The 15,302-nt window shown below is 36.9% G+C and overlaps 1 protein-coding gene across 8 annotated transcripts in view; it reads right to left on the reverse strand.

The window, feature by feature from the left end:
* Nucleotides 1-15,302, reverse strand: part of NEO1 (neogenin 1) — a 231,157-nt gene that overhangs the window by 95,407 nt on the left and 120,448 nt on the right. For all 8 annotated transcript variants that reach the window (XM_037047083.1, XM_037047089.1, XM_037047091.1 and 5 more), the window contains exons 6-7: nucleotides 12,037-12,191; nucleotides 10,539-10,659 (exon numbers count right to left, since the gene is read on the reverse strand). In XM_037047083.1, coding sequence (XP_036902978.1) covers nucleotides 10,539-10,659; nucleotides 12,037-12,191 — 276 coding nt within the window. The remainder of the gene's footprint in view (nucleotides 1-10,538; nucleotides 10,660-12,036; nucleotides 12,192-15,302) is intronic.

Consider the following 15,302-nt stretch of genomic DNA (forward strand, 5'->3'; position numbering starts at 1 on the left):
AATACACTAATCTTCTTAAAGTGCCACTTATTTTTTCCTGTACCCTGAAAGACCCCTGGAAGACCCTGAAAAGTGCTAGGGTCTTCCAGTTACTGAGAAAATCCCAACCTTTAGACTAGGTGTTAAAAATCTGGTTTACACACACCCTTTCCAGGACGTATGCATGCTCTGGTATTCCATCCGTCTCAACGGTGGTAGGCTGAGCAGCTTACTATTCTCTAAATGCACCTGGAGCCTTCTTATTTATACAGCTGAAATGTCACCCTTTTTCATTTTTGTGTAACTCAGTCAATCTATAATTCCACTTCCCTGTCTATGCTCAGCCCAAATGCCATGTCTTCAAGAAGGCCGCCTGCTCTACCAAACCCAGCAGAACCTCTCTTCTCACTCCGAACTACAGTGGCCTCTGACTCTCAGCACAGCTTGCAATGCAATTCTTTAGATTCATTATCCAAAACCTCTATCCGAGTACTGTTAAGGACCTTTCAGATTCAATAAATTGACAATACTTGGAGTGACCATGAAATACACTGACCACACCCATACGCCTGAGAGTGAAAGAGGCACTTTTCATAATTATGCTGAGACAACAGACATAAACTAGGACTGTCTCGGGCCCACAAGATGCATGGACATTCTTGCAAAATGATAAACCTGACTAACCTTGTCAAAAGATGTAATCACAAGAGACTGAAAAGACTGAACCTGAAATTAAGAAAATGTAAATGATCTTTATCTTGGAAACATTTAACTTGCTAAAGTAGTAAATTGTAAAACTGAACACGTATGTCTTAGTCGTGACTTTGATGCTAACTAGCTAGTGTTATACAGGGCAAGCCACTACACCGAGTCTGGGCTCAGCCAGCTGGACCTGACGCTCAGATTCCTAAGGTCCATTCCAGCTGGACTCTCTGCTTTTACACTCTCTCTCCCAATGGCCTACCTGGTATAACCTGTGTCAAGTGAATCTTTATTCACAAAGTACATGTACTCAATAACATACTTGTTGGTTTAACAAAACCAATTTGCTCTATCTGATACCTAACAGCCTTAGCATTAATATAACTTAATTCATCTTCCAGGAAAAAAATGCTGTAATGGCTGGCATTTGGAGACAGTTGCCAAAGATTTTTAACAACCTATTTTTCTCACATAGCATTTTTTTTCAAAAATAAAAATTCAAAAGGTTTTAAACCACATTGAACAAAGTAAAAATTACTATGTATAGGCCTGATTCCAATATTCCAAGCTTAATTTCTGACAGATTTTTTTATTTGGCTTTTCAAAAATTTTATAATACAGTTTGTCCTCTCCCCCCTTCAGACTTTCCAGTCCCGCTCCTCACCTATAAACACAATTAACGAACTTTGGTGTTCAAGCTTATGTATAGCTGTAGCCTTCTTTCTCACCTTTTCCATAAATGAAACCAGACTGCACATATTTTCTACAACTTGCTTTATTAATCATGGAAGCTGGATGCTCTCCACAGCTGTCTGATTTCGTCACCGCTCACTAGTCTTCCCTGTACTCCTGTGTTTAGCCAGCCTGCTTACTGGTTGTATTGACTGCAATGTTGCCAGATTTATACCAGTCTAAGAGAAATATCTTTAAGCACCTGCAACACAAATTATTATAAATAAGGTCACTGGATAAAGGACAAATTCTAAATTATTATTAAATGCATTTCAAAAAAATTATACTACCATCAAGAATGCAAAACACAAGCCTGACAGCTTTGCCTGACAAAGAACAGGGCAGATAAGAAAAGATCAACTTGTCACTACAGACATGTCCACACATACTGCTTAGGAAAGTCACGGGAAAATAGAATTTCACTTCTCTAAGATAATGTGTATATACAAATGTGTGTACATGTATTTGGAAGCATAAAACATGCAGAGGCTTCTTCTAATGCTCCGGTCTCAACTTACACATCCCATCAGAAAGGCCCTCTCTGTCAATCCTATTTAAAGTAATTATCAATATACCCTCAATAATTCTTTATCAGAGCATTCTTTTTATTTCCTTTAAGTAAACGTAAAACTACAACTATTTTGTTTATTTATTTACTTGCTTAATGGCTGTCTCTGCTAATAGAACATAAGCACTATGAGGGCAGAGAATCGTGTCTGCTTTTTGACTATTTCACCCCACCACTTAAGACAATGAATCTAGAATTTTATATAGCATACAGAATTTTGCTAAGCAAATATTTACTGAATGAATGAATAAATATGTAAACAGTATCTGTTAACAAGGGCTATCTCTAGAAATTATATTGGGGAAAGAGTTAAAAGGTACATTTACCTTTAATTGTCAATTACACTCTCTTAGTTGCAACAGTGAATATGTGCTACATTTATTTAAAATCATTTTAGTGCAAGTTCAGTTTTAACCAGATAACCATTTCAGATGTTTTGCAATCTGGTCTCATAAGATTTTTTTTCTTGTTTTGCAAATTTTAAATAATCTAACTAAATATTAAATAGGTTTGCTGGCTAGTGAAAAAAATCTTCAAATCTTGCTTCATCAAGTTAAACTTTTATCTTTATGTTAATTTAGTTTACTGCTGGTAGCTTTGCCTTGTACATTCTTTCAAATTACAATTAAAGTTACAGAGCAATTACAATTTACAAAATGCTTAACATATATTATTCTATTTGCCCCTCAGAGGTATGCTGTGCTGACTACTGTCTATTCCTAACAAAGAAACTGATGGTCAGAGAGACAAACCACTTCAACTACAGTGGGACAGGGACATGAAGCCAACACTTCAGATTTTTAACAAAAAATTTGTTTTGTTATATACATTGTGACAGGTAATAAAATTATTAATTGGCAGTGTTTCACTGTTTCAGCAAATAATACATCCATTTATTTCTATATCTAGACAGAAAAAGTATTCTGAAATGAATGTTATAGTTAATATTTAATGCATATATTTCTAAAACAACTTCATTTAATAGAGTATTTGAGTGATAAGAGACCTAAGAGATAATTTAATTCCTTCATTTTATAGAAAATAAAAATCACAGAATTTTAGTATATGATTCAATCACTCAGCAAGTAAATGGCAGTCAAGAATTACAACCTAGGCATTGACATTACATGCACTTTCAATATTAGGAAGTTTCTTGACATAGAATTCATGATTAAGAAGTCAAATTTCATCACTGTTATCTCAAGTTAAAACTTTTCTTAAAGTTATAATTATTGTTATAAAAAGGCAAAAATAAATTATTATAATTTATCTTTTGATTAGAATCAATACCAACTATTATCTATCTGGTGCTTCAGATTTAAAATATTCCACTAATGACTAATAATTTCCTGCCATCTAGCCAACTTTAAATCATGCCAGGCCATTAGTCACTTATTCCAGGACTTCTATTAGTCAATATTTACCTTGGGTACTATATGGAATTTTTTACTAATGTTTCTGGTCAAAAAGAAAAAAAGAAGTGAAGCTCATGTTTCCTTATCTACCACAGCCATAATATCCTAGAAGTCATTTAATGAGCTGGTAAAGTATGAATTTCCTTTATTAAAAACAAGTTCATATTACTCCATTTTCACCAACACATCTTCCCTTACTGGAAATAAAAATGTCAATTATCCCACTTATATTAACAGATGCACAGAGAAAAAAAACCATAGTGCTATGAGTTTTTGCATTTCAGTCTTACATAATAATTTTGGAAACTATTTTTAAAGTCAAACTGAAAGAAGAAAGACCAATAAAAAGTTACTGGACAAAAACAAATTCTACCTTAATTCTTACTATTCTTAATATACCTGTAATAATTTATATTCCAATACTTTTAAAAAAATAATTCAATGTATCATTTTAAGATAAACTGTATTTTAGCTAAAATGACAGATATCAATTTTAACTACAGCAAATAAAAATGTTATTTATTAAATATTTTTAAAGCCACAAGATCTTCTAAAATCAAGTGTCTTTTCCTAAAAATGCATAAAAGTAAAGTTAAATATTATAAATTTAATTTTAAACATTTTAAGGAAGTATGTTTAGGCAAGTCCCCCTAAGGAGTGAGGGGTCCCAGCCCCACACCAAGACCCCCAGCCTGGGGTTCCAGTGCCAGGAAGAGAAGTCCCATAACTTCTGGCTGAAAAAACCACCAGGGATTGAGGCTGAGGGAGACAAAGGGCTACTGGAGTCCCAGGGCCCTCTTTTCAAGGGCCCATACATGGATTCACTTGGACTCACTCCCTCTGCGCTCCACAGTGTGGGCAACGAATTGAAAGGCACTAGCGATATACAGGGAGGAACTGAATTAGTTGTCCGGCATCAGAGCAAGAGCTGGAGGGCCAGTTTTTCCTCTGTCCTGGACACAAGTGCTGACAGAGGAAACTGTTCCTTTTCTGAGCCCTTGCTCACAGGGCCAGCAGCGGGGCGCCCTATCTGAGACTATCAACCTGGCTCACACTATCTGGCCCACCCTGGTGATTCCCTGAGATTCCTGTGCCATCCAACTTACAGGCTCACCCAAGCTGTTTCCAGTGGCTTTTTCATGAGAATAGCCTGTCTTGGCTCATGCTTCAAACTTTTCTAAAATCTCTTAAAACATCTGTCATGTTTAAAACGATCTATCTTTATCTTTGCTCTATTATGAATTGTATGCTATGTTAGTTATTTTATCACATTCATTTGTGTGCATTCTTGTTATGTTCAGAATATTAAATTTCTGTAATTCTTGAGATATTCTTTCCCTGCTTGCCAAACACGTTAATCTGGTTATGGTACTTCTCATATTTTATACATAAAAGATTTAAGTTTTTATACCCTATAACACCAAACTTTCATCTGCATTCTCTTTTATGTCTTTTAAATGTAAAAGCAAATGGCGAAACTCTTCTATCATCTTTCAACCTTTTTACTGATTCAATTAAAATTAACTCTGTATTTTATTTTGATGAAAGATAAATATAAAATTTAATTCTTTCCAAATCACCACCTAATTCTTCATGTAATGTATGACCCTTTCAATCCACACAGATTTTGTGATTTTACTTTTTCATACACTCAAAAATTGTGAAGTGCTATTTCTGCTAGATAAGCTTCTCTTCCCAGCTTCTTATAGGCTATCATATTTTTAAATGATGTGCAAAAGACTGAGATTAAAAAGAAAATTTTAATCATCAGCAGGATAAAATAGGTTCTATTAGAAATAATTTAAATGATGAATTGGAAGGATAAAAACAGTAAGAGAATAAATACTATCTATGAGTAGATCAAACAAGATTCTGAGGTGTAGGTCCACAGAAAACAGTGGTAGTTTGAGGCAGGAACAAGAAAGAATTTCCTGATCATTAAGAAAAAAAAACACACATTGCAAAAAAAATGATTAAACAAGTATAATGATGGTATCTATGGAGATCTTCAAGAGGATATTCAAAGATGAACTTTGGATGAGTAAGACCTTCCTCTGAAGGCAGAGGAAAGAAGACGAGGCAACTCCATTTATTGAAGAGAAGACTGAGGAGTTTTAACTTTCAATAGTGTGAAAAACGACCGCATGACAGTTGAGAATACAACATTCTCTTCACATAAGAAAATAAAATGCTTAGCTGCCTTAATTTGTAGCAACAGAAGAGTTTGGTTAAAAATCTTCAGATCTATCATAACCAAAACTCATTTTCTCCCTCAACCTCTTTCCTGATCTTCTGACAGCAAATGCCCTCTGATTCTAGACATTTTTATCTGGTTTCTTATTACAACCCAAACTCAACAAGTCTTTTTATTTTTTAACTATTTTTTCTTTTTAACATATTTTTAAATTTTTCAGTTACAGCTGACATACAATATTACATTATTTGCAGGTGTAAAACTCAGTGATTGGACATTTACACAAGTGAAGTAATTAACCCAATGATCTAGTACCATCTGACACCATATACAGTTGTTACAATATTAGTGACTATGTTCCCTATGCTGTACTTTACATTCCTGTGACTACTCAGTAACTACCAGTTTGTACTAATCCCTTCATCTATTTCATGCAGCTCCCAAGACCCCTTCCATCTGGCAACTGCCAAAATGTTCTCTGTACCTATGAGTCTGTTTCTGTTCTGCTTTGTTTATCTTGTTTTTTTAGGTTCCACATTTATGTGAATATGGCATTTCTCTTTCTGACTTATTTACTCAGCACAATATCCTCTAAGTCCATCCATGTTGTTGAAGATGGCAAAATTTCATTTTTTTATGACTGAGTCCTATTCCATTGCATATATGCACTTCATTGTCCATTCATCTATTGATGGACACTTAGATTGCTTCCAAACCTTGGCTACTGTAAATAATGCTTCAATGAACATATGTATGATAGACAAGTATTTATTGCCATTTTATCATCAAATTTTTTATATTTTTTCCTCCCTAAAGAAGATCCTAGCCCTGGCCAGGTGACTAAGTTGGTTAGAGCATTGTTTTTTACACCAAGGTTGCAGGTTCAATCCCCACTCAGGATGCACACAGGAGGTGACCAACTGATGTTTCTCTCTCTTTCAAATCAAAAAACATATCTTTGGGTGAGGAATCCTTTGGGTGTTATACCACCAAAGTGACTTTCCTTGGGTCACTGCCTTACACCTAATCTCAATAGTAAGTATCCTGTGGAGCCCCAGTGAAATGCATTTGCAATTGAGTGTGAACGCACCTTTTATCAGGAGCCCCTAGATATTCCAAATCAGTCCAAACTTATTCTTTAACCATCAGTTAAAATTTTACCTGATTTTCTCTTACCTACTTTGATGGCAACCATCTCTTTCCCACCTGCCCTGCTGTGAAATAATTCATGGCCCTGCTTTAGGAGAGGAGGGCCGTCCAGTTCTTTGGAATTTAAGTTACTTTCCAAGCTGAGCTCAGAGAAATTATGATTTAGTAGATCACCCACCTTTCTACTGTAGGTGAGCGTGAGAGGCTCTGTGCACATTCTTCACATCCTGAATACAAGAAGAAGTCCCCTTCCACTCTGATTCACATCCCTTTTCTATTTTTGTAAAGGCATCACCATTCTTCCAGTCACCCAGATAAAACTTTGAAAGTATCCGACTTCACTATAACAGTGTTTCATAACCAAGTAATCATTTGATTAATGTAGAAGACCTATCCTCATGGTGTAGGGAATGTAACCCAGGCCCTGACTTGGAAAATCCAGTGGGAAGCAAATCGGCACATGGGACCCACGCCCACGGATAGGTTCTCCTGTGGAGAATAAGGCCTGTATTGTACCTAGTTTGCTATGAAGCTTGCTTTTGCTAAAACTCCCTCACCCTGGATTGAGGCACAAATGTTTACTGCATATCTCTAGAGCAACTTCCTAAAATCTGTGCTAAACCTGCCCAGTATGGAGTGTAACCAGTTCAACCACATTTTCCCCTTCATCTGCAACATCCTTCTCTTTGAAGTAATTAGCAACATTCTTTCCTTTGTTATCTGTAAAAGGTAATCAATCACCTACAGTGAACCTGTGCATAGAAAATGAGGACCATCCTCGATGTAATGTACCAAGAAAAGCAACAAAAGCCTGCCCAGGCAGGGGTCGGGCCCTCTCTCTCACTTAGAGAGCGGCCATGCCGTCCCTTTTTCTCCACAGGACTTTCCCAGTCCGTGTGAATTTGTTTGTCGCAGCCACAGCACACAGACCCCCAAGGGCCAGAGTCCGCATCAGATTAAGTCTGGATTAGGTAAATGACTAACATCTCTTTATTAGGATATGTTTTACAGTGTAAGTACTTCTACTTTACAGAATAGTATAAGCACTTATTATCACTGAGTGGTCTCTTACATAAAACAATATTCCTTCCACCAGCTTCCTGCACTCTGCCTTCTAATTAAACCTGACTTTATCACCAGACTGCCTGACTACTACAGTAATGCTGCACTGTTTATAATCACGGACATGATCAATCCGATCCTATTCTGTCTTTATACGCCGCTTTTCTCTAAGGACAGGCACTCTATTCTAGTTCACCACTGACCCAAGTCCTCCTTTTAGCATCTGGAAATGTTATCATTCAAGGTCTATTACAAAAGGGACACTTTCCATAAATAAAAACTTCCCTGATCACACAGACAGAATTCCTCTCTTCTGAATTGTATACTGCATTATTTGTACTATAAAAATAACACACTACAGATTTGCATCAAAGTCATACACATCTCTTACACCCCTCACAATACTGTAAACTCCAGAAAGGTAGAGAGCAGATCTTGGAAACTGTTATACTCTCTTTTAGCTTCCCTACATAAATATTTATCTTGTAAATTAAAATAGCATGATTACTAAAATGACACCGTATTTCACCGTGTATATAATGCACACCCACATTTTGTGCACATTATACACAAAATTATTATACCCATGTGTAATGCGCCTCCTTATTCCCCCCTCAAATATCTGGGCAAAAAGTGAGCATTATACATGTCAAACACGGTACTTTCCTTCCGACAATCCATGCATCCTTGATGCATCCCAGACAAGGTCACTAAAATACTTTGTCAGCCCAGAAAACACTGTCTGTTTTTGAAATGTCTCAAGAAGGGAGAAACACACACACTACAACTATAGTCATGATGCTATTCAAGCACTTTCAGAGGTTTAGTTTCGGGACCTCACAGCATAGCCAACCACTCTGACTGTTAGTGTTAAAGGTATCATGGTAATATCTCAAACATAAATATACTGAAATCCCTTTATTTGTCTCCATGTAAATAACCCCAAGAGATCCACAAAGGTCACTAAGGAAAACCACTGCCTCTAATAAAAAGAAATAAGGCTGTATCTACCTTACTAATTATCTTAGTGATGTACTTGGTAATCATATTCAAGCATTTTGCCAAGATGTGAGGGTGACATGTTTCTACCAAATCATTTTCAATGAACAGAGAAAGGGATTAATCATAGATGAACAGGAAGAAAAGAAAAAGAGTAGTTCTAGTAGTTTATGCCTTTTTATAATAGTACTTTCAAAAACATTTTAAAGAAATGGCATTATTAAAAATCCTATATGCTATTTTAGTGAATAGCCAGAGGAGGTGCCATCTTTGCCAATTACCTTTCCGGGCTAGGCTAAACGGCTGGGACCACACTTGAACCTGAACTCACCTGACTCAGACACCAGAACAGTTGTCTAATGCAGGGTTGTTTTCATGCATTCTTAAGAAATACATAAAATGAAAAATGTTTTTCTTGCTAAAACAAATAAGTAATAAAATCCAATGGGTATCCTTATCAATGTAACACAGAACTGCCATCAACAATTCAACTTCTAGTAATTTAGTATGGGAAAATCATATCAAGAAATTCAGTATGAACTGTCCATAGTAGTTAAAAATAGAAAACAGCTTAAATGTTAATCATTAGGCATCATTTATATAAAACAAAGTGCACATATACTATTCACTATGAAAAATAGTGGTGCAGATCTCTGTTCACGTACATGGAAAGGTGCCCATAGCATGCTGTTGCCAAAAACAGGCTATAATTCAGATACACCTGTGTGCGCTGCTCACCCACAGTGCTCCTAGGTGCCCGGATTTGTAGCATGTGCCCGTTAGCAGTTTACTGCCTCTCAGCTTCAAATTCACACTATATTGCTTACTCTGCAGAAATGAAGCTGGCCCTGTACGTATTTTTCATTTGTCAGCTAACACGTGTCACACTTTACCAGACCAGTGGAGAGTGGCTTCCACTAACACCCCAACTTCAGGTGGTTTTGTGGTGTGATGTGTTCAGTGAGACACCTCCCGTGAACAGCTTTTCACCAGCACGCTAGACGGCGGGCTTTGAGCAAGTTTCTACCGCGTGGCAGCACAGCAACTGCTCAGTCACCCGGTCAGCCATGGCCACACCCTCTCCAACAGGATGTGAGTCTCAGCCCCCGAGGGCCTCTTCCTGCACTCTCTCTCTCAGACCTTGGGGGAAGTGACTGCTTCTTCTGCCTGCCATTCTTATGTTTGTTGGAGTCTAGTTTCTAGCTAATACCTTGTTACTCCAATTCTTTATTATAATTTGTTTATATTAAAGAATTTAATTTAGTTTTTGCTGAAACTGCTGGATAGTCTCCCCGCACCCTTTTTACTTTTCAATGTTGCCTGGACTTAATTTTTTTGTGATAATCACAAAAGGCAAATTAATTTTATTTTGGAAAAATTGAAGAAAAATTCAATGCAAAATAAATATTACTTTAAGTAAAGTTATTCTATTTTAACAGAGCAGAAATATATCTGTAGATTAAAATGCCGAACTCTGAAGAACATTTTTGTAACACTATAATTATTCAGTTTTCCTTAACACCAATTTCTTTTCAACATCAGCTAGAACTGTGTTTTTATGTCATTTTAAGCAACAGAAATGATTTAGACTGCTTTTTTCCCTCTTGGTTATGCCATAATGTTGCCCCTCACAAACAGGTCACTAATTGTGAGCTACCCTGAAGTGGCAGGCACTGTGACAGATACTAGCTCCTCAACCACACGGTCCGTCTGCTCCCTCTATCTCAGCCCCACTTACCGTGTTCAAGGATGATCAGCTGGGCTCCAGCTTGAGCATTTCCAACGTCATTCTCAGCAATGCACTGATAGAACCCCTCGTCTGATTTCACCAGACCCAAAACTTGAAGATTATGTTCCTTCTGAAGAAGAAAAACATACATACAATCTTATGATTCAACCAATAAACATTAGTTCAAAATCTCAAGAATATGCCCTTTAGAAAAGGAAAAACAGGTAAAATTGTATGATTCAATGACTGATGTATACTGTGCACTTGTTAACTCAACTTTATTGACAAGATACTGACTTAAACGGACTAAAACAGAAAATACCATCACTAATAATTAAGAACTTTATACTCATGGAAAGTCATACCCACAATATCTGGAAACTCACATCTTTGCCTAGAAGAATATCTGGCATGCAATAGTGTGTGACCACAGTGAAGGTCTGAACTTGTGAGTTCAAAATATATTTTAACATTATTTGTAGTATCAGTAGTTCTGACAGACCAGACAACAGTAAGTTAAATCAAGTTGCATATAAATGAGCTTTCCTTAAACTATAAAGTACTATAGGGATGTCAAACTATTGTTACTATTATTGATATGGTATAGTATAGTTTTAAGATTTTTAAATATAGTATGAAAATAATGATAAAAGAGTAAAAATGCTAATTTAACTATAATACATTGCTTTTTAGTTACAACTGAATACTTGTGAAATGCTTTGAATAACTTATGAGTATACACTTCAAAAAATAGAAAATATATTTTTACTTATGAAAAATCCATAATGGGAATAAGTCTTTAAAAACTGTAATCACTATGAATTATGATTACTACTATGAATTCAAGTATCTTAGGATATGTCATTAATCCTTGTTACTAAAACATAGATAATTTGATTATTAGTATGTTAATGATAATAAAAATAGATAATATTCCCTATGCACTTGCTTTATATAAAGTAAAAAGCAGTAATGGCTGAATATTCTTAAATACATTTAACATCTAATTATTTACTTTTGCATTTACTTTTTAAAAGGATCTTCATATCTGTTATCCCAATAATTGTCCAACACTGGGTCGTACTTATTTTGAAGGGCCTGAACATCAGTATATGAAGGACGGATTTATGTTCCTTGAACAGAAAGCTATAAATTAGTGCATGCACATTTATGCATGCACACACACACACGATAATCATCACCCAGCAAATGGCGGCAACTGTGTTGAAGAGTACTAGCATGTTTAAGTGGGGTACTAGACCTAGTACTAGTACTGGGTCAGGAGGTCCGGACTTTAGGCTGATTTACTATGTGATCGTATAAGCTACCAAAATTTTTCTGGGATCAGCTTTCTCATTGTCCAGTGAAGAGATTACATTCTACATGAATTTTTCTATCTTTGCATTACATACACTGGTGTATGTAAGATAACAGCTCTCTCAGTGATCACACTCAAAGTCATTCAAAGGTTTCAGAAATGAGTGCCCTCCTTTTAAAAAGCACTTACCACAATCTTAAAGTAGTCACTTGGGATAACCATATCCCCATTCTTGACCCACTTCACAGTTGGAGTTGGCTTCCCAGTCACTTCACATTCAAATATGATATCCATAGATTCATGAGCATATATATTAGTAGGCTGCTTCAGGAATTCAGGTTGGGCTTTAAAATAGAAAGGAAATTGAGATATTAATGAAAATAAAAATGGGTACCTATTCTTATTTTCAAGAAAATTTTTAAATAATCGCAGAATTCACAGGGTTTTTACTTATCCAGGCTTTCACATATTTTAATAAAAACATGTAACATTTTTAAATGCACATTAGCAACACAGTATTTTTAAAAACTGATATTCTGGTATAATTAACTTTGAAGAATAACTATATTTTTTGAGTTTCCTTGTTGAGGAAATTTAGCAAATTGATTATATTTAAGAAAGTAATACTATGAATGTTCTAAGCTAAAAATGAGTATTAAAGACTATTTCCCTATGATTTATATCGTTTTGGAGGAGCCATAATTAAGATTCAAAAAGAGTTGAGAAAACTGACATCATCTTCCTTTTCAGCCAACCTGATGAGTAACCCCCCCAAAAAGTAATCCACATGTGACAGAGGTCTTAAAATAGTTCACTTACACAACACGCTCCTAGTAGTAACATCTCTCGTTACATGAAACGGTTTTTAAAGATTGAGAGGAAGAGTGACAGGCCTGTCGGGGAAAGGTCAGTGTATTTGAAAAAGCCCGATGACAAAGAGAGGCCTCCCCCCACCCCACAGTTGAGTAAAACGTGCTCAGCCTGTGGAATTTTAATTGGATTGTGTTACATTTGTGGCAACTTGATATCATAACCATCTGAAGTCTTTCTTCTCATGAACGTTCTCTCCCCATTTATTTAAATCATTGTTTTCCTCCTCTCATTAATGTTTTGTAGATTTCCATATACAAATCTTGCCCACACTTTGTTACGTATATACCTAAGAATTTTTATTTTTTTTTGGTATTACTTTAAGTGGGAGTTTAAAAAAATTTTTATTTCCAATTGATCACTGCTAGTATGTAGAGGTGAAAGTGATTTATGTATATTGACCCCTCATCCGTGGTCATGCTAAACTCACTCATTAATTCTAGTAAATTTCTACAGACAGTTTTGGGGTTATCTACATACAACATATATTTATAAGATTATCATTATATCATTACGCATGATGATTATCACGTGTATGTGTGTATGCATATATAAATGCATGCATATATTTATATGTTGTCTGTAAACAGAGGCAGTTGTATGTCTTCCTTTTCACTCTGCCTTTCTCTTTTTTTACTTTCCTGCCTATTACACTAGCTGAAGTAGGGCGAGTCTTCAGAAAAAGTCCAGACCAGCTCTGTAATTTGGGTGAATGAAGAGTAAGAGTACAGAGACCAGGCAGAACATCAGGTGAGTAGTAGGAACCAAGGAGGAAAAGAATATCTGACCCTTTCTCTTTTTTTACATTTTTATGATATTTTTTCTATTATCATTTATCAGAAAATAAGATGGTCTGATTTTAAGAAGCAATCAACACTCAGAGTAACGGAAGACAAAGAAAACCTAAGTCTGTACAACTAAGGAAATCAGGAGATCTACTAATAGTGCATTTAATGATCTTTTCAAATATGTATTAGCAGACTTCCAGTCAAGATGGTGGAACAGGCAGACACGGCTCACCTCTTCACACAACAAAAAATCAAAATTACAACTAAAGTATAGAAAAACCATCACTCAGAATTGGCAGCTAGAGAATTAAATGGAAGTCTGATGACTACAGAACTAAAGCGACCATATCTATCCAGACTGGTAGGACAGGAGACACAGAACCGACTGGTCCCACACCTACGTGTACTGGATAAGAATTAGGGAGGGATATCTCGGGAGTGAGGAGGCCCAGCACCACACCAGACTCCCCCAGCCCAGGGTTCCAGTCCAGCAAGATTAAGTTTCCACAACTTCTGACTGAAAAGTACAGTGGGGATTGAATTGAAGAAACTGCTGGAGCCCCAAGCAGTTCCTCTTCAAGAACCCACACATACTCATCTACTCAGACTCACTCCCTCTGAGCTCCAGCACTGGGGTAGCAACTCGAAAGGCATGATGGCACGCAGGGAGAGACTCAAGTGTCTGGCATCAAAGCAAACAGAGACCACTGTCCCATTTATAAACTCTCCTCTCAACAAAGCCAGTCAACTGGTGCCATGTCTGAGACTCCATGAACCTGGCTAACACCGTTTGACCCACCTTGGACCCCCGAGATTCTACCCCACCCAAATTATGAGCCCACCCAAGCTGCTTTTCCATATGAATAGTTGGCCTTGGTTCATGACGTACAACTTCCTAAATCCTCTCAAACAAGCAACGGCTGGCCCCAGACCCAGCACTAGCAGCAACCAGCCTAGATTCACAGCTTGGCTTCACCTGGGAATGTCCAAGCCCAGCACAAACAGCAGCCAGCAACCATCTCAGGTTGCTTTATAGCTCAGGAAGGGTGGCCCCAGGTCACACAGGTGGGGGCTGAACTTGGCCTGTACCACCTGAGAAACCCTTGGGCCAATGCACTCAATGGACAGCTATAGACCACTTTGGAACACCATCACCTTGACACAGATGATCCTCTATGGAGGAGCGAGGTTGGTGGTCTGTGGCCACAGCCAGTCCTTGCAACTGATTGGCCTGGGTAGATCCCTCCCATCAATCTGCCAAGAGCAACCAAGGCTCAACTAGAAGAGAAGGGTGTACTCAGCCAACATGAGGAGCGCACCTTCAGCACCCAGATTGGGTAATAGGGGAGGCTGTGCCACTGGACCCTACAGGACACCTACTACATTAGGCCACACTACCAAGACATGGAGTCATAGCAGCTCTACCTAATACATAGAAACAAACACAGGAGGCTGCCAAAATGAGGAGACAAAAAAACATTGTCCAAATGAAAGAACAGATCAAAACTTCAAAAAAGACCTAAACAAAATTGCGACAATCAGATGCAGAGTTCAAAACACTGGGTATAAGGATGTTCCAAGAAACTTAGTGAGGACCTCAGCAGCATAAAAAGATTCAATCAGAAACGAAGGATGCAATTGAAATAAAGAACAATCTATAGGCAAAAAAGAGTAGAAAGGATGAAGCCAAGATTTCAAATCAGTGATCTGGAACATAAAGAAGCAAAAAACAACCAATCAGAACAACAAGAAGAAAAAAGAATTAAAAAAAATGAGGACAGAATAAGCAGCCTCTGG

This window comes from Sturnira hondurensis, unplaced genomic scaffold, assembly GCF_014824575.4.
Source record: "Sturnira hondurensis isolate 20B ecotype Veracruz unplaced genomic scaffold, ASM1482457v3 Scaffold0005329, whole genome shotgun sequence".
In the NCBI taxonomy this organism is placed as follows: domain Eukaryota; kingdom Metazoa; phylum Chordata; class Mammalia; order Chiroptera; family Phyllostomidae; genus Sturnira; species Sturnira hondurensis.